General features: G+C 33.3%; 1 protein-coding gene across 8 annotated transcripts in view; it reads left to right on the forward strand.

Annotated features, from left to right (window-relative positions):
- LOC121130150 (uncharacterized) overlaps positions 1-20,872 on the forward strand; it is a 268,188-nt gene that overhangs the window by 184,582 nt on the left and 62,734 nt on the right. For all 8 annotated transcript variants that reach the window (XM_071893667.1, XM_040725880.2, XM_040725881.2 and 5 more), the window contains one exon: positions 13,093-14,274. In XM_071893667.1, the coding sequence (XP_071749768.1) occupies positions 13,951-14,274 (324 nt within the window). In that variant the 5' untranslated portion in view covers positions 13,093-13,950. The remainder of the gene's footprint in view (positions 1-13,092; positions 14,275-20,872) is intronic.

Consider the following 20,872-nt stretch of genomic DNA (forward strand, 5'->3'; position numbering starts at 1 on the left):
TGAGTAACTATGGCTTTTTGAATTTTTTTATTCAAAAAATTTTAATTTCTGGATTTTTTTTCCCATAAAAATTAGAAGAAGAAAAAAAAAAAACTAACAAGACCCCTTCAAATATAATCTTGGAGACACCCTTGTTTCAATACAAAAGTTTGTGTATAAATCTGCTGAACGAAATTGTAAGCAACCCGGAATAAACTTCAAAAATAAGACAAATATCCAATACTTTTTTTTTACATCATATACACAATTTTGACATATATTTATATATTAATTTTTGGTGTGAGTAAATATATTTAGTACCTCAACATATAAACAATCCTGATCAAAAGTACAGAAACGGAAAAAAATCCAATCAGTCACAAATATGCAATTTTTAGCGGAAATTTAAAATGGGAGCATAGATATAGCAATTTGAAATTATTTTAAATTGATCTGCCAACCCCTGCTCAGTGAGCAGATATATTAGAGTCAATTATAGGCTTTATATTCAAATTTATGGTATGATTTTAGATATCCAAGAGTTTTAGTTACATTTTAGAACCTTTATTTGATTTAAAAAGACGTTTATTTGGCCCGATATTGCACCTCTCAAATACATAAAATCCATCAATTTTTCATTAATTGATTCTGTCGATCAATGGAGCTAATTTAAGTTTAATTTGCAACACAGCTAAATGGTTCATAAGAAAAAAAATTGTCGATTGAAGTGGAGGATATTTCGCCAAATAATACAAATGTAATCTCAAATCAATTTTGAGAAAAATCAATCTACCTTGCTTTTACGTTGACGGCACACATATCCAAGAATGTTAATATTATTTAATAACTATTATTTTATTTATTAGAAGTTTAATAGGGCCCCGATATGTAGGACCTTATTTTGGACTGAAGATGCCAGTTCTTGTCAAGTTCAGTTTCGGTCCAGTCCAGAGTTCAGTCTAAAAATTATTAAGTTCGATCTTTGATAACTTGACTCAACTCTATTTTGTCTTTCTTTAATCAGTTCTTGTACTGACAGTAATAAAGACCGGTCCCAAGGAATAATATGACTGATCCTCAGACTGGAACAGAGAGAATATATATGTACTAACACAAAACTGCGGAGTATAGCTCCTTTCAAATATATAACATTTATTAATTTCTTATTTAAGCTACTTTACGGTGTTCCGAAAGGGTAGAATTGAGCGATAATTATTCGGCGAAGGAAATGAATGTTATTGAAATTTGGAGAAAATGACTCTAGCTTGCATTTATGCTGACGGGTCACAAATATATCCGTTTTTTGTGATTATTATTAGGAGTATTATTTATTTTTTTATAGTACCTTCATAGAGCAATTCGAAAATAGATTCCTTCAAACAGCTGCTTCTCCCTCATATATTATTTTTACGAGTGTTACTACAACCAGGAAATAATTGTATTTGAACGATTTGTTTGAGTCACTTTTATTCTTCATTCAGTATTATCTAAATAATATCCTCAAAGCTCAAGTGAATGTTTTGTACGATAACTGCCTCTATTTTCTATTTGGATAACGATGTTGATTGATTGTTGTTGATTTTGCTATAGCCAATCAGTAATCCCTATATTAATTAAAACCGTGTTTGTATGAATAACAGTTATGTTCTTCGGTGTAAGCTTACAAACGGACTAATCGATCAGTATAAAATTTGTCAAGTAAATATTTGGCTGAACACTTGATAACCTAGTTAAATAAAAGGTGCCCATTTTTTTACGATAAACAGTTCAAACATTTACTATTAAACCTTTTTAAATATGCTAAAAATGAGCCAATTTTCTTATGAAATTAATAATGAAAGATTGGGTAATTATACATGTAATGAATCCCTCTTTGTATCTCCATATACCCCCAAAGAGGCCGTTAAAGGTCCAAGTATTTTATTTACAGAGTGCAACAGGGAAATTTTCCACGTCTATAAAATTGATTTTTTGCGCTAATTAAGGTTTCAGGTGATATCTCAAGCAATGTTCTGATACATGTTTTGTTTTTCTTGCTCTTTGTTTTGATTTGATCAAAATCAGACGAAAAAATAAGTGAGTAGGAATCAAAAAGGCAAATAATTTCAGATCTTCTCACTGCGGATATTGATCCAAAAAGAATTTCAGACATTGTCGAGATGACCGTGAGGACGTTTTCAAACATCAGGATGGGAAAGGAGTCAAGAGGAAGGCAGGAAGTTGAGTTAATGGTTTGAAGTGAGATGAAACATTTTCTCAAGTTCAGTGAGGCCAAGATCAAGGAAGATACAATAGTATCAATGCACCACTTGGTTGACGTGTTCAACGTGGACGAGATAACCATCAGAAAGGGAGCTCATGATGAACTCAGCCTTAAAAACTTTGGCAGGACTACAATACGTCTCCTCACCGACAAGATGATGGCCTAAAGGCTTGAGAGATGCAAAAAAGTCCTTAATTACTTGAAAAGTAATCCATCGACTCTAAATAAACTCTCACAAAAGAAGATCTTCATCATCGACCAGGTTTTGAACATCACCTGAATAAGTTACCTTAGGCACCTTTAGGACAAAAAATCCAGTCCAAACAAGGTGCTTTGGAGTCGTGACCTCTAATGGGAAGAAAATGAATCCGTTCTTCTTTAAGCCCAATGAGAAAATCGTAACTGAGGCCTACCATAAGGTCCTGAGGCGGAAACTCTTACCTAGGCTTAAGCCTAACAACCCTAAGAACAACTATGTGTTGATCCAATACAATGCCCCCACTCATACGACCTTGAAGACACATAACTTCAACAAGGAGCACTTTGCTGACTTCTGCGACAAGACCTTTTGCCCCTTTTCCAGTCCTGATCTCAGCCCCCTCAACTTCAGATTGTGGAGTGTCTAAGAAAGCAAGGTTGGGATCTTGTGGATTTTGAGGACATTTTATGTCCTCAAAATGAGTCACATCACGAAGTTAAATTAGTATATAAAACTTGTAAACTTAAGATTAAAAAACTAATCTGAGAACAATTTTGTTTTCATGTGACTATGTGATACGAGTTGCTCATGTTAAATACCATGGAAGGTTAGTAAGTTATTTTTTGTTAGCTGTTAATTTTTCTACTTCTTTCCCCCCTTCCCATTCCTATCATTGTTAGAACGTTCATTGGTTGCAGTTGAATTAGCTATAGTTTTAAGGCTCTGACGAATCCACAACGATTCCATAGTCGGAAACAGAAATTGGCCGACTACTACCAACTGAATTTTTGGAAGAAAGGCTACGATATAGGATAAAAGTACTAACGAAGTTTTAAAAGAAAAAAAACTCTCCCTCCCCAAAAACAGTCTGATTAACCTCTGGAAACCTTTCACCTTTTGTATAGAAAGAAGATGTTAATTAATTATAATTGCATTGTAAATTGTCTATTTTACAGAAGCAAGAGCTTAATTATTTAGTTAAGTTAAGGTGAACTTTTTGTATGAGGAATATGCCAGTAATCCGAGATGTCATACGTAGTACAATAAAGTCCTCAAATTTCATGTGGCTTGATATGCAAGGTCTCTGATAACGTTCTACCCGTTTTCAATATAAATAACGAAGTTTGTAACTGTTGATTCCTTAATTTATTCACTTTGAAAAGTCTTTAATCTAATGTGTCTTATAGGCCTATTCATTTATGTATAACTAAAACAGATAATTGTCATTTCAATGGTTGGAAATACATTTTAAAAAAGGGGTCAGTCTATGATCACTTCTTGCATGTAGACGGTACAAAATTGTCGCAAAGTTTAATCTTAAATATTTCCCAGATAGCTAATATTAAACATACGATTAATATGCATTGAAAAGGCGTTGGTTTTTATCTATATGACGATATTTACTTTGTCACGATAGCAAGAAGAAATTCCATTCATTGAATAGGAACACAAATCCGCTATGATCATGTTTTTAGGGAGCATGAAACGCAAAGTTTCCAATAAAGTGATATCTGAGCTCACATTTGTACATTTGAAAGATCATACATAGACTAAAAAGGGCATTTTAGGTTCACCAAGGATCCTGGAGGAGTGATCAAGAGAGTTATAACGACATCTTTGGCAAGGAGATATGGCCGCATAGTAGTCCATATATTTATCATATGAAATATTTTGTGCAGTGATATCTTGAGTCTTATATCAATAGACATAGTCATACAGTGAAATATCTCTCATTGATACTATCAGTGCAATTATCTCCCTTCCCCCAACATTGTGTTGATATTCAGCATACAACACAAAATATTGTAGGTATATAAATATTTTGGACATGATATGGAACTCTGTGGGGTGGCTCATGGTATTGTGTGCTTAATTGGAGGTCTACAATGTACTAACAACATTCAAAATGCCGCATAGTTGGCCATACAAATCTATTTAATGAACATACAAACTTACTCAGTCTGGATTTCCTTTATCATTATTTGTGTTAGTTTTAAAACAGTCTTTGGAGATTCATTTTTATTAGTGATGGTACGATTCCAAAAAAAAAAAATCCGAACCTTTTTAGTAAAAATTCCTGATGCACCAGGTCTATTTTACAAAATTTTAAAAATCCAAAAATCCACGGCTGCTCACAAAAAATGGTAATTTTGGAATTAAATTTCCATTAAGAAATATCTTGGAAAAAAAAATATTAATAAAAAAAATTAAAAACTATTCAGAGAAAATTAATTTTTTTTTGAAAAAAATTCGAAAAAATTCAATTGAACTTCAAATGAATAACTTTTTGGAATTTGTTTTTTTAAATATTAACTTTTATATTAAAAAGCAAAAAATCCTTCAAATTTAACATTTTTTTCCCCATTCCTCTAGAAAAAACACCAGATTCTCCGATTCCGAATCAGATTTCGATTTGGTTTTATCCTCCCATCACTATTTTTTATAGATGTACATTTGTGTAACTGATACTATATCAACCTATAACTGCTTTGATGATACAAAAAAAACAAAAAAAACTACAAGGTAGATATAATGTTAATTATGCAACACACCATTTTTGCAAAAACTACAACAACAAAAATGTGAATTATATCATTGATTTGTATACTTTTCAAGCAAATAATGTATATAACAACGGGGCATGAGCGTTTTTTCCTTATTAGTGGTTTGTTTACATGTCCGTGACTAAGTGGCCCATCTTGCATTTATTATTGCTTATTATTCGTTTGTATGTTACCCAATATGTGAATTCAATCAGAAAGTGAAGCACATTAATTAAAAGCTATTGTTGATATCTTTCAAAGGAGATATTGCAATGAAATATATCTAACTTCTGGAGGAGATGGAAACCAAAAATTTGGAATTGCAACTTTGATGTGCGCCGGCCATGACATATCCGATATCGTTAAGCTGCTCGGGGTTAACCGCTAAAACATCAAACAATTTTACAAGCCCCTGGAAATTGGATTGGCCTGAAGGATCGTTCTCAAAGTAGTAGACCAGTCATGCTAACGCTTGAAGCTTAAAAACACTTTGAGTCCAAACCGGGCATGTTCATGACCGAAGGAGCAAAAAAAGAAGTATTTAGACCTGTCTACCAAGTCAGAGGTAGTCAAGGCTTTTGTGAGGAAGTCGAAGTATTTTGAGAATAAGTGACCCTTCTTGATTCAATACCATCAACAATTCCTTATGGAGCGTTGTAGGAGTATTTAAATTAACTTCTGGCCACTTTAGAGGTCATACCTCAAACTACTAACTTAAGTATTTTGTGCCGATTCAAGTCCAATGACTGTTGTATGTACCACAGAACATTGCCGAATTCAAGTACTCCCTGAATAAGGAGTGGAAGAAGATAAGAAGCAGATCGATCTCACATGTGTTTGGGACCTTCCTCCAGTGTTCTGACAAATACTCTTTTGAGGCCAAAAAAGTGTGACCTTCCTCCAGTGTTCTGATAAACACTCTTTTGAGGCCAAAAAAGAAGTCCCTAGATCAGTTCATCGCATCAAAGGTGGCTAAGGATGCTGACGGGGAAGTCACAGAGATTAAAAGGAGAGGCCATTATTGACTCAAACGCTACTCCAAAGCTTGGACCTTAACCTGCTGGAGTTCAAAGCCTGCTGAATCTTTCCCAGAAACAAATAATGCACCGCATATATATATTTAAGAAATCTATCTTTGAGGTCTCCCATGTCCTTTGATATCCTAAGGATTCAAATGAAGTAAGGCATACAAAGTAGTTAAAGACTTATTCCCTACCCAGTATTTGTGTATTACGACAACTTAATACATCTGCACCATCTGGCGGATATTAATGTTTTACTTTAAATTTGCTCATTCTCCATTGATTAAACAAACAAAGATTTTTGAGTAAAAATTCTGAAAAAGGATTCAAGCAATCATTGGGAAAATAAATTGCAATGAAAATTTTCATTCTATTGTAATGAAAAAACTCCATCACATTATTTGAAATGTGTAGCCCCTGTTTTCAAATTTGTTGATCAGTCATGTGTTAAGATCATTTTATTATTATATTTAAAAATATAAATCGTTTTATTTTTTTATACTTATCCACAGATCAAGTTTTATGTTGTATGTATTCACTATTCACATATGTGTACAAAATATATGATATACCATAGCGGATTTTATGGTTGCTATATTAGCAACAGTTGTTGATTGCACTATTGATTAAAAATGTGTGGCCCGTCAACACAAAAAGAAGCTAGAAGGATTTTTATCAAAAATGAGTGTGGATTACATTCGTATTAATATACAAATTATCCTCCCTTTCCATCAACAAGGATCATTCTTCCTCATACTTCCTTTTCATGGCACCCTTATCCCGAACACGTGCAATTAATTGGATTTTGACTGCCGTGGTGTACTTTCAAGAGAACAAGTTATCCCGAGAGCGTTGTCAATTGAGCTACGTCGTTCCAATTTGTAAATTCATTCCCTGGAAATATACATTACTAAACATTTTGACGAGGATGCTTAGTGACGTCATGCGGTTATATACTTTTAGACTAGTGAGTAGTTTTGTGTAATTCTGTACTAGAAGGTCTGAGCAGTCTGTACTGTTTATGGTTAATGATGGATAAGAGACAGATTTTATGTAGCCTTGGGCGATCAGGTCATATGGTCTTTATGGAATATAAATGACGTCATAAAAAGTCCTTAGTAGTGAGTAGAAATGGAGTTCGTGGATATTATTATATTATTATTCATTGGGACGTTGGGAAGTAGAGTCCTTTCATTGCTTTTACCTCTTCAAAATGGGGGAAATGTCCAGTGATGAATTTTGCTGGGAATGAATTTACCAAAATTACATTTATCTAGAACCATATTTCTTTACAACTCTTAGCATTTAAAAAACAAACATATAAGAGCTGTTTTAAAACACACATTAAATCAAATAAGTTTAGCTGCTTTTTTTTTTTTTTGCTTGTTCCCCCTCCCTTGTATTTCTGTAAACTTCCAGTTGCGACTATGTACGTATTAAGTATTCATTGATTTAACAATTAACATTGCAAATTTATACACCCAGACTATTAAAGTATGTACCTAGTATACATATAATATACATTCATTATAACTAGGAGTAATTTTGGTGTGGTCGACTACAAAAAAAATATATACATTAAATACTTAATGGTTGAAATTTGATATCGGTTCAAACGAAGCTAATTTAAAATAAAATATACCTTCAACAAATTATTCCTTCTTTGTTATTTAGTAGCATGCACAGTGGAAGAAACAAGTATTTGATTCCCTTCCCAATTGTTGGCCACTGATAAAGATTTATATGGGATTGAGGTCTGGAGACTGTCTGGACCACTACCTTAATGTGCTCCATCCTGAGCCACGCCTTTGTTCCTTTGGTAGTATGTTTTGGGTCGTGCTGGAAGCCACATTCACAACACATTTTTAGTGCTCTCTTTCGAGGGAAGGAGGTTGTGGCTCAAGGATTACAGGTACGTGGCCCTGTACATCCACAATTACCTTAATGTGCTTCTTCCTGAGCCACTCCTTTGTTTCTTTGGTCCTGTTTTGGGTCGTGCTGGAAGACACATCCACGACACATTTTTAGTGCTCTCTTTTGAGTGAAGGAGGTCGTCGCTCAAGAATTACCGGTACGTGGCCCTGTACATCTACAATTACCTTAATGTGCTTCTTCCTGAGCCACTCCTTTGTTTCTTTGATCGTATGTTTTTGGATCGGCCTGGAATACACATCCACGGCACATATTTAGTGCCCCTCTTTTGGGTGAAGGAGGTTTTCGTCTAAACTTGCTGGTACATTGCCCCATCCACCCTCAATTACCTTACTGTGCTTCCTCTTGAGCAACTCCTTTGTTTCTTTGGTCGTATGTTTTGGGTAAATGTCGTGCTGGAAGACACATTTCAAATCAATTTTCAGTGGCCTGCCCTGAGGGAAAGAGGTTGTCACAAAAGATTACTAGGGTATATCATGACCCCATCCATGCTTCTGTCGATGAAGCGGAGTCGTCCTTTCCCCTAAGCTGCTAGGCTTTCATTATTTCAGGGGGGAGCAACGCCCATATACAATTAATTATATAAATATGTTTATTACGTGTATATATATATACTAGCAGAGGATGCCTGTACTGGAGGGCTGAATAGATGGGAATAAAAAGAGAGATACAGAGAGAAGGAGAGACATATAGAACGATAGAAGGAAAGTGAGGTTTACTTTCGGTTAAAATCAGGGTTTTAATTAACTTGGAGTGCCAAAATATAGATCATTGCATGCTTGGTTATTTTATATGTTTACTTGGATAAATTTTAGACGGATCTGTTAGACCCATTTGGATTCTATGTATGATAGCACCAAAAACAGACTATAAACAATAATGTTTCCAACCTCATGATTCACTGAGGAGCCTTTATTTCTTGGTGCTATACTAAGCATTTTTCTTCGTATGAACACTTAACTTGTTGTTCGTATCATATCTCACTGTTAAAATAGACCAACCATTAAAATTATAGACAGTTCTTTTCAAAATTTCAAAAATTGGCAAAGGATCATATAGAGTCAAATCCCCATACAAGAAACTGGTTATTTTTTCCCCAGATAATAAGTTGACTATATTCGGATTTTTCTTATATCTGAAGTATATACTCGTATATAAATATATATATAAAGCAATTTTTGGATACTTATGTTAATAAGTAATTTCAAAAGTCCCTATTTCGAGGCAACCCATGTTTGATTATATCCTGTTTTTGATAGATCATCGATAATTTTAGCTTATCTTTTAGCTAAAGTATCGTTCGTTGGGTAAGCAATCATAAATACTGTTCTGTTGGTCCTTATTTAGGTCCTTGGACTGCGGTCCAGTCCAATCTGTTCCAGTCCAGTCTCATTGTTCGGTCCTTAAAGAAGGCAAAATCGATTCCTCGTGACGTCAATGAGGGTATTTTTCCTTCTTTTTTTTTTTTTTCATTCTTCCCTTATATCATAGTGTAAATTATATACGGGAATATAATGTGTTTCTATTATATTGCATTATAATTTTGTGCAAACTATGTGCAATAAACCTAAGAAATATTTCATATATCTTATTTGGATTAATAAACCATCGATATTTTTATGAGAGAAGATAGTTAAGGACCGGTCCCAAAGAACCAAGGGTGTGTTAGTGTACTTTTGTGGCAGAATCTATGCCGAGTTTATTCTATACCAAGTATTTTATTGAAAAGTTTGAACGTACTCTTCTTATTTCCGGATTTTACAGTACTTATTTCTCTCAATGTAAAACCTTTGTATGTTCACATATAAACTGCTTTAAATTACAGGATGGACATTTGAGATCTGGTTGAATGTGTTTCATCAAAATTTTACTCATGTCCATATTGCATTTAACAGCCAAGCTAGGACATATTTGTATGATAAAAAGTTAGATGAATAACTATTTTCATTTAAGTTTGAAGCATCAAATTAATTCATAGATTAAATTATGTTACTACAGGGTCGCTCGGGTAAATCTGGACCATCTGTAAATAAGTCCTGAACAATAACGAGAGCATTAACTCGGTTATTTCAATTTAAAGTGAGATCTGTAGTGTTAGCTTTAAGTTAGTTACGCAACTTTTAATTCAAAAAAAGTATTTAGGATACATGAGGCACCAGCATCGAATTGGCTAGGGCAGGATACAGCCAAACACAGATCAAGGAGATGATGGGGTATCCAAAGACTATGACGTATACAACCACTGGAAGGAGGAGGGACATATAAGAGAAAAGTCCACAAGTCCCGGTGTGATAAAAAAACATACTCCCAGATTTCTCGTAGGCCTGAAACAGTTTGTGAAGGCATCTCCTGTGCTCCGATGAAAGTTCTTGCCAAAAAGCGCCAACCAAGCCGTGAACAGTCTCCAGGACCATTAACCCCAACCTTAGAATTAATTCCTACTACCTTTATTAAATACATAGCCTTACAGACAAAATGAAGGCCACCCGGGCTGCCCATGGACTAAAATTACTAAACGATTTGAAGTCCCCTTGTAGCCAAATCATATTTTTATTGTATGAGAAACAATGGACGGTCAATAGATTCCACAACATCCAAAAACGACAGGTTGCTGGCTACAGAGAGATTTAGTCTCCCCAATGTCTTTAAAACCAAGTTTTTGGCCAGAATCATGACTCTTTGGGTCGTTGAGAGCAATGGCAGTGTCATGTCCACATCTTCTTTGAGTCAAAAAGAGGGTGTATGTCGTCAAGTACTGTGAACTCTTCTCTGACCAAGTGATACTTTGAATGAAAGCTGAGGCCAATGGTTTTCGAGTTCCTATTTCAACAAGACTCTGCCCTCTCTCACAAGGCTTGCAAGACCCAAAACTTGCTGAAGGAAGAGAAAGTACCATTTTGCGACCTCCAGACCTGGTCATCTAACTCCCCTGTTTTGAATCCGATGGATTACTTCTTTCAGAGGGAATTAAAAACGAAGTGTTCTGCCAAGTTATACTACAACATCGACTCCTTGAAGGACTCCATCCAAAAGTAATTGAACAAAGTCTCCCCCATGGATGTAATCAAAGGCCTGCAAATACTTTAGACCTCGTATCGACCGAATGATTGGCGAAGATGGTGACCCATTAAATGGATTTCTTCTTCTATAATACTATAATACCAGAACTTATAAATACAATTTCAAATCTCTCATGGCTTCCATTATTGATCTGCATGCCAGGTCCAGATTGACTTGAAGGACCCTGTATTTTTTTTTTTTGAAGAACTTGCTTGTATCAGTATGCTATTTGACATAAATTATAAGCATATTACGCCTTGATATGAAATAACTTCATAAATTATTTATAATTTCTCATTGTCAGAGACAAGACAATGTGAGAAGACGTGAGATAAGGGAACAAGGGAAACACACGACAGCTGCACTGTTATAGCGGCAATAAAACAATAAACATGAATTTGAAAGATGATATTTTGAATATGAACTGGAGTATAATTTTTTTAGTAATGAAAATGTTAGAATATAATATTTGAATCTGAATTATTTTATGATCATTCAATCACGTGTTTTCTATATTCCCTTTCTTTCATACTTGTCATCACTTTATAGTGTCTTGCCATTATACCAGAAAAGCCTCAATTTATCCCTAATCATAATGTATAAGAACTCTTATCCCACGATGCACTAATTTTAGAAAAAATTATCGATAAATATATATTTTAAAAAAATTAATTTTGTGTGAATTTTTGAAAAAATTTTAAATTATCCACAATAAAGCTGTTTTTTGCTTTTTTATAAATTGCTCAATTTTGTCATTTTGTGTGCTCATTTTTCAAATTTTTAGAGCTCCTTTTATTTTGTTCATTCTGAGGCTTAGTCTAGGTGCGTAATATTAAAAGTTACTCTTGTTCTGGGATTTTATGTTAATGTTGCCCTTATGCCAAGTCGTTTATGCTGTATTTTTTTTTTTTTTTTTTTTTGAAAAAATATAGATCTTATCCGATTTTTAGATAGTAGTGTCAAAACAGGTTGTTGTTATTTTCGTATGCAATAAGAGATGTTGAACTTCCTTTGGGACATGGTGACATGTCTTAATATTATATACTAGAATTAGAGTCTAGTCAAAATATCAATTATGAGATTTCTATGATTTAAGTTTAAGAAAGAAAGAAATTAAAAAAAATTAATTTTTGACAAAAAAATTCAAACATTTTGGAGAAAAATGTCAAATATGAAATCTTTTAGAAACAAATTTCAAAGTCCACAACTATTACAAAAAAATTAAGTATTATTATTTATTGTTTTTTCAAAATTTTTAGAAAAAATAATTTCGAAATTTTCAAAAATCCTTGTTTTCACAGAAAATTATATTTTTTAGACAAAAATTAAATTAAATTTTAAAAATTATATTATCTATTTAAAAGCAAAAGTTCCTTAATTTGGGGAGGGGCAATCCTAATGTACTTAGATTTAATTTTGGTTTTCTAAAATAGGGTTCGAGTTTGCTATCAAGAAATAGCTCCAAGGGCCATGAAATATATATCATGTTCTTAAATAAAACATAACCTGCATTATATAAAAAATAGTCTGTGGCCTTAAAAATATCATTTATAAACTGTAAAAATGTGGCAGACCTTCAAACTAGTTATAATTTGTTTAACGGTTATTCCTTTCCTTTTTATGAATAATTACTCAAAAAATTATTTGTAAATTTGGAGGCATCATTGTCCCCTAATTTGGTTGGTTATTTATCAATATTACTTAATATCCAACATTATTAACTAGATACTTGATTACTCGAGACTTGTATAAATATTTTGAGTTTCCGTGGTTCGAGTTCAAATTATGTGTAGTTTTTGGACAAGTTTGAGGAATTTACTAAAAAGTAATTGACGTAACTTATGGCAAGTATTTTTCGAGCTTGATTAATACTTGCCTCCAACTCTATTGTATAAAATTATTTACTTTAATTTATTTGTAAGCATTATATGAGTCATCAAATATATCTTCTTTTTTTTTAACGAAATTATTTATAACTAGAAATATAATTGATGATTCGAAGTGTTCTACCCAAGAAGGAAGTATAGTTGAAACATGCCCTGATATAAAGGTCATTATCATCAATATTAATTAGTTTTTTTTCTTCTTCTTCAGGTGATGAAATATATAAGCAATGTCGTCTAGCAAAACAAAGAAAATGTCTATGAACAATACTAACGTCGGTAGTAGCAATTGCAACGGTATGAATTTAACTACCAATGTGGGGATTAACGGAGTTGCCCGACTCACTTCCAGGGATCGATCAACTCATCACCATAATCCTCCACGAACTGGGGATTGTTCTCGAAGCCCACGGAAGCATAAAGACCCAAGTCCTAATCACTACCGGCGATCTAATAATAAACGACTAAATAATTGTGAGGACCCAGCTGAACAAACGCAACCACAACAAAGAATCGAATCACCTCATAGGCGGAAACGAACCACGTCCTCCAGTGGTCGCTCACAGAATAATATTATTAATATGAAACAACATTCGCAATATACTAGTAATATTAATTCCTCGCGCATAGAGACGACCACTTCCCCTCATCAAAGGACACGGCATCGTCGTCAAAGTGAGGGTTGGAATCAACAATCCACATCAAGGAGAGGAGCTAGTGTTTTGGAAACCGAATGAGCCCGTTAAATTATCTTCTCGTCTGGGTGGAAGTGCTCTTCAATATCGCAACTCTCCTTCAAAAATCCCCATTCCCAATAAACCAGCAGCCACAAGCAACCCAAATCGTAATCTGAACGGTGGTAATAGTAGACCCAATCGTCCCAAAATGGGAGTCCCTGTCATGACATCAACGCCCAGATTACTCTTTGGAGCTCCACCAGCACCTAAAAAAAGAGGAACCCATCAACGGTCCATCCTCTCATCATACAGAGGACGAACCAATATACTGTGAAATAGGTGAATCCGGAGAGGCTGGGTTGAAGAAGAAGGCTCGCTCCGAGTCTGCTGACATGTTTTATCATAACTCTTCCCTCAATCGAAATGAATGTGAAGGGAAAAGAAGTGGACATCGTCAGAGTTTAGCAGACTTTTCGGTCAAAATGACCGCCCGGAATCCGCTTACAGCGTCGCCTCTTTTATCGCAGAGACAGTCTTTGATGGCGTCGGATGTTGGGCTTCTTGGGAGACGTGCTGCTACACAATTTGATTTCTTTGGAGGATCCAGTATCAGTACTCCAGCTGCAACCACCATTCTCTCAGAATATCGTAATGAATTGCCTCCTAAGTCCATCTATAATCATATGTCGGGGATTCCATACAGTCAGCCACCTCAGGTAAGATTTTTGTTTCTTTTTGTTTAAACAATCAATACATTTGCAAAGTAGATTAGTATTACTTTTAATGATAACCCCATCAAAGCCAAGTTAGTCATTTTGAGGCTAAAAAAATTAGATTTAATTAAAATTCGTTATTTCTATGAACAAACATGTAAATGATATGAGTATAAATTTCATCATTTTTTATATTTTATGATCCATTGATTATTATATATTTACAATAGCATTCCTGAGGCATTTGACTCAAAAACTTGTCAAAACTCGTATATTTAATATTATACATAAAAGGTAATATCCAGAATTTGAAACGCCTATGAAAACATAACTCCATGGTCAAAGGAGTCTCTTAAATTATTATTAAATACTTCACTCATTCAAAAACCCTTCTGTTCAATTATCCTCCTCTGTCCAATTAAAATGATTTACCTCACATTATTGCACTCTCCATGACCATCAGAGATAAAAAGTGAGACAACACCCAATTTTATAATTAGCAATTTGCACACTAATTTACGTGGAATCAAAAATATACATGGCACACCATAGCAAATAAAACTAATCTGGAGGAGTTTATTTTTATATTCGAAAAAGGAAGATCTTTCAACCAGTGAAATATAACCAATATAATATCAAATTTTTGCAAAAAGTGGCAAATATATATATATATATATAAAGAGAGAATTTTATCAAAGGTTCTCATAGCAGCAAATAATATATACAGTATGACATTGGACCAAAAATTCGCTATAAGAAAGAGGAAAAAAAAGAATGCATCTGAAAATTAAGAGGACACAGCGTTTACCTTGCTATCACAAAAGTTCCCTATTTATTTTGTTGTCAGCTGTTGATTCACTATTCTCCCTTGATACGTCATGGCTATTTCATATTTTATTCTTTTTCATACATACACAAAGTAATAAGTTATTCTATACATATAATCTCTTTCCAAATGAACAGAATATAGTTTCTTGATGATCCCTCGTCATTTATAAAATATAAATAAGTATTGGCCATTTATTATTTCTATCGAGAAATTCTGGCTAATTATTGATAGAAATAATATAATAACTAATCAAATATTACAAAGCAATATTATATTACAGTATCGAATAAAATACTATGTAGATTTTAATAAGATAATATACGAGTATATAGCATATAAATAGCAGTTGATACGATTGACTTATTCGACTAACTACCAGATGATTTTGGGCCTTTTTTCTATTTATTTTTGGAGGAAATTTTGCCTGATACACTAAAGGTAACGGCGCGTACAATGAAAAATAAATTCAATTGTTGAGAAAATCGTGTTAATTGAAATATTTAACCCTTGTTTTCAAACTCTTTATGTTATTTTATAGTAGATACAAATTTTCAAATTTTATTATAATTAACTTACAAATTGAAAGGGTCCAATCTTATTTTTTTCTAAGGGCACCTCATATCAGAGTAGGAAATAATGAGATTTCAGTCGGAAAATTAAAAAAAAAAAAAAAAATAAGAAGAAAAAAAAATTTCATTCCAATTTTAAGAAATACCAGGTGTTTTCACAGGGGGTTGCCCCTGCTGTAGCCCCCAAAACTAAGGAAATTTTGATTATTTTTTTCCAAAAAAATTAATATTTAGAATTTTTTCCTAAAAATTTACTTTTATGTGAGTAGCTGTAGATTTTTGGAATTTTTTTCAAAAAAAATTAATTTGATGTGAACTGCGGATTTTCGAAATTTATAAAATATACTTCATTTTTCCAAGAAATATAATTTTATTTTAACAGCTGTGGATTTTTGAAGGGGGGGGGGGGTTCTGAAAAGTTTTAATTTTTTGTTAATAGTTGTAGATTTTGAAAATTTTCTAAATATGATTTATAGTTTTTCGATGTTTTTTCAAAAAAAGACAATCCTAAACCAAGCCCCCAACCCCAAAATATCTTGCAGACGCCTTGAATACTGTATCGCTTTAAAAACATTGTCATGTGGACCCCTTGAGACACTCTGAGCATAGGCGTAACTCTCATTAAGAACTGTAACAAAGATTTGTTCATTCATGAATTTTTATAACTAATGAATACACCTAAGTACTGTTTATAAGACGTGGTCATAACTTAATTAGGATGTAAGCCTTCCATATGTATTAATGTGGAATGAATCCCAATTAGTGTCTCTACATAAATCCAAGTGCTTAATTCTTTCTACACAGTATCACATTCGCTGTAGAGGTTTTTTTTTTTTTTTGCTTGTCTTAATTGATATTCATGAACGGCTTATTTATTTCATGTCATAGTCAGTGCAGTTGATTTATTGATGATTGCAATAGAGCATGAGTAAATTAAAAAAATATACATATACTATCCAAAAAGGTGATCTGACAGTCTGAAGCTTGTTGTTTAAAAAATGGCGCATCCTCAGAAGAATTTTGACAGTGCCCTCTAATTGAGAAACATACAAGGGTCGTTTGAAAAGTGTGAGATATATTACTACTGCCGCGTAGCCAGATTATGTTTAGATAGTAGCATGTCATAAAAGAACACTTACCAACTTTCAGCTAAATCAGTTTATATCTCTCTGTTTGGAATTCGTTTGAATCGAGGAAGTGGAGGGATTTTCTAAAGATGGACGTATAAGAATTTCGTTTGTTGATTAATCATTACTTTATGAAGAGCAAAACACCTTGATAAGCATCAATGAGGACCGTTGATTAGAACAGTTTTTAAGTGGTTTCAAAATTTTCGGAGTGGACATATGGGCACAAGTGACGCTGAACGTTCTGGAGGCTCTCTAGAAATCATTGACAAAATCCATTGTATGGTGATGGATGAAAAAAGAGTGAAGTTGTGTGAGATTTTGGGCAATCTCGAGTTGGACCCCTATTTCCATTCATTTTGAGTCCACAACTGCTGAGATGTGAGCTGGTGTATCGTTGTGATGGAAAATGATATTTTTGAGGGCTGATCCTCTTCATGATTTCATAGTTCTTTGTTTTTCAAGCTAGGGAGAAATGAGAAATGAACAATTTTAAGCATACATTACTTTTGGCTGCTTGAAATATTTAGGACGGTCTTTTGGTACATACTGTATACAAATATAATTTTGAGTACATAAGTTATAGCAATTACAAATTTAATGCAAGTTCCATTATATAGTAGAATATTTTGTTGGGGAATATTTTTTACATTTTTGATGAACATTTTCTAATAGATATGTGTATTTTATGGCATATTTATCAATAGAAGCTCCAATTGCTCACAGTTGGGGCTCTCATAAATATATATAGAAGTTATAAATATTCTCAATAGATCAAAATGAAATGATAGTATCAATTAATAACATTTTGTGCATTAAAATGTCTGATGTTTTAATCAAATAAGGCGTGCTATGTACAAATAGCAACTTTATATAGTATACTTGTAGATTATAGGTACAGGTTTTAGCTTAAAATACAAAAAAAACACTTATTTCCAACGGAGTGGTTAAAAGTTAACACTTATTAAAGTTATCAGTCGTACAAAAAAAAAAAAATGAACGGACTAAGAAATATTTACTGCAAGTTGGTGTGACAGTTTGTAGCTTGTTTTTGTTTTTTTAACAATTGACATGCGGATAAGAATTTTCACTGTGCTTTCTATTTCCGTGTGGTTCCCAAACTGTTTTGAGTTTGACCCTTAAAATATGTGGCTAGACAATCTGCGTTCCTTACACCTCTCATTCAGACATGAATATAAAATTTGGAGTGCATTTAATGCAAATAGATGACTTAAAGGACATACCCACCCTATAAAGTTCAACCCAGAGGCCAAAAATATTAGGTATTTAACGTCGTTTATTCATCAAAAGTAAAGATTTTACTCTACATATATGGGAAAAATTGAAACTCACAAAAAAATTATATTACATGCCATGGATGTGCAAATAGGTTTATTAACCAATCGATGTCTTAATGTACGGGGTGTGCTCTGTACAATGAGCAAGGCAGGTCTATAATAGATTTTATTTTGGAGGTAGTTACCCGAAGATACACGTTCAGCCGTGATTTGTATTTACTTTTTAAATAAGTTAGTATGGAAAATATCTTACCACATAAATAAGTTGAGCCCAATGGTCTAAGTAAATCTATGCTGCTTTGGACAGCAGTGGGCACTCGTTTATTATAGAAATTCAGAATTTGTCAAGGGTTTTAGAATTAAAATTTGTTTTTAATGTTTTGATCAGATGAAGGTTCAATAAGCACATCGTCCATGTCTGACAACTCATGATTATCTGTGGAGGTAAAAGGGAGATATCAAGTTATGTTTTAATGTAGAAATATCTTCTGAGAAATGATTTTTAAAATGATCTAAAAGAGAATTACAAAAAAAAAAAAAAAAAAAAAAAAAAGATACATATTCATCAATATTTAAGTTTTGATGCCACAATTTAAATCATATTCTTCTTGTATGGAAATCATCTCGTGACCCCCCACTTTGAGAACACCTCGTCTAAACTACTATGACATTTAAGAGATTCATAAATTTAAAAAATGTATAAAACGCATATTGTTTTTAGGGCATTTTTAATTTGCCTCCTCAACATTCTTTTTCTCAACTATAATCCTACTGGGACAAAAGAAGAATAATTTGCAAATCCAATGAGCCTCATAAATTTTTGAGAGAAAATATGATGCAAAAGTATGAAGCATTAGTACATCCTTGTACATATGTAATGAGGAGTCGAAAAGGACGACGTTTTCTCAAAGAGATTAAGATTTAGGAAGATTATTTTAGATTTTGCAATAAAGATTTTATAACTTTGTATGCGAAAACAAAAACAGGATATTTTAAAAGGTCAACAAACTCATAAAGACGTATTCATAGCCCAACTATTGGTACATAGATATACCATAAATCCATCTGATCAATCAATCTAAACAAAGGGGACTGATGGAAGAACACAAGAATATTTGCAAAGTATTCAAATCTATTGTGTAGGTAGTATTTCCTATTTATGTAAATACTAAATAATATATTGTATTGATACTCAACGAAGCAAGGGAATGAAATATGTATTGACCTTATTTCAAGAAGAGGAGAGTTGTGGTCCATTACAAATATTTTTTTGAATCATAATTAAGAATATTTAATCTTTATTACATGGAGAGATTTATTTGTGCTAACAAAGACACAGAAGAATATAATACAAGTTCTACAGTTCTTTATTAACCTTCAAACCCCCATTTCTAGTCCCAAGCTAAGGCCCTGGAACAAATGCATAACTCTTGAAGGAGCAGAGATCAACTAATATCTTCATATATATATTAAAAAGCAAAATTTGTCACCGGATGCACTGAATGTAGTTCTCTCTGATGTATATCATAAACATATTTTGATCGAAGAAATAACAATGTAATCGTATTGATGAAATATTGTAGGCGTGTTTATATAGGATGGAACATTTATGCAGGATATACTGTACATTCTGTCAAAGTACTGGGAATTATTAATTTAAATTACCCCTGCTGAAGGAATTTAAAACATTTTTTTGCTAGGTCGGTAGTACTTTCTTTTATTATGATGCCAACTACGGATCGTGATCCGTAGAACAGTTTGCTTGTAACAGCTGGACAGTTGTGTTGCAACCGAAATTTCATGTTCTGACGCGTTAAAAATGTTCGAAAACACTTTTGTTGAATCAGTTTTATCACAAACCTGTGCATAGGAATGGTACAAGGCGTTCAAGGAGGGTCGTGAGATCGTTAAAGATATTCAGTGTTCTGGACGACCTTCGTTTTCTACCACCAAGCTGAACATCAATGCAGTGAAGGAAATTGTGTTTTTCGTTTTTGGGGCCCCTGACAGAAATTTGGGGATGTACTCACTCTGCGTAAAAGGTAGCTGTGGCCCTGTTTGTATCAAATATCCATTCCTGAGACAAAATTTTCTAGCTGCACCCCTTGTTTTAAGTGTCAGTTGCCAAACTGAGCTTGTATAATTAAAAAACAGAGACCAAAGACTGGAACCGAGTCCGAAATCGTTGAAAGAAAGAACTGGGGCCGATAGAACCGCTGAACCTAAACTGGGCACAACCTCGGAATTAGTCTTGATAAGTACACGGAGTAAGGGGTCAGGGATCTGGAATCATGAGTCTATTTCGAAAGGATTCATGGACTAGTGACACCTAATTATGATCTCAATTGAGGCAAAATTACCGGTCATGAATCTAAATATTACGGAATAATTTTCAACTGTTATCACACTATTTGCTGGGCCCTCATCCTCCTATGAGCAGATTGGGAACCTTGGAAAGGTGACATTCATGTAATTAAATTGTAATCTATCAAAGGCATACCAATGTTCTATGTGTGTTCATAGGCAATAGATTTGTACATAGTATATGTTCAAAGTGCTCAGTTCAATAAACTTGTTTCACATAATTAGACATTGTTATTATCGTTCATTGAAGAGGGTGTTACTTTATTTTATTAACAATAATAAAATAAAAAATCAGAGATTCAACTCAAAAGTGGAAAAAATAGATCTTGAATAGGTGTTGTGGATGTTGATTATACAGAACAAGTTGAATAATAATAAAAATCAAGATTTTTCATAGATTGTTAGGTGTTTAAA

Source organism: Lepeophtheirus salmonis, chromosome Z (genome assembly GCF_016086655.4).
Source record: "Lepeophtheirus salmonis chromosome Z, UVic_Lsal_1.4, whole genome shotgun sequence".
NCBI classification, from domain to species: domain Eukaryota; kingdom Metazoa; phylum Arthropoda; class Copepoda; order Siphonostomatoida; family Caligidae; genus Lepeophtheirus; species Lepeophtheirus salmonis.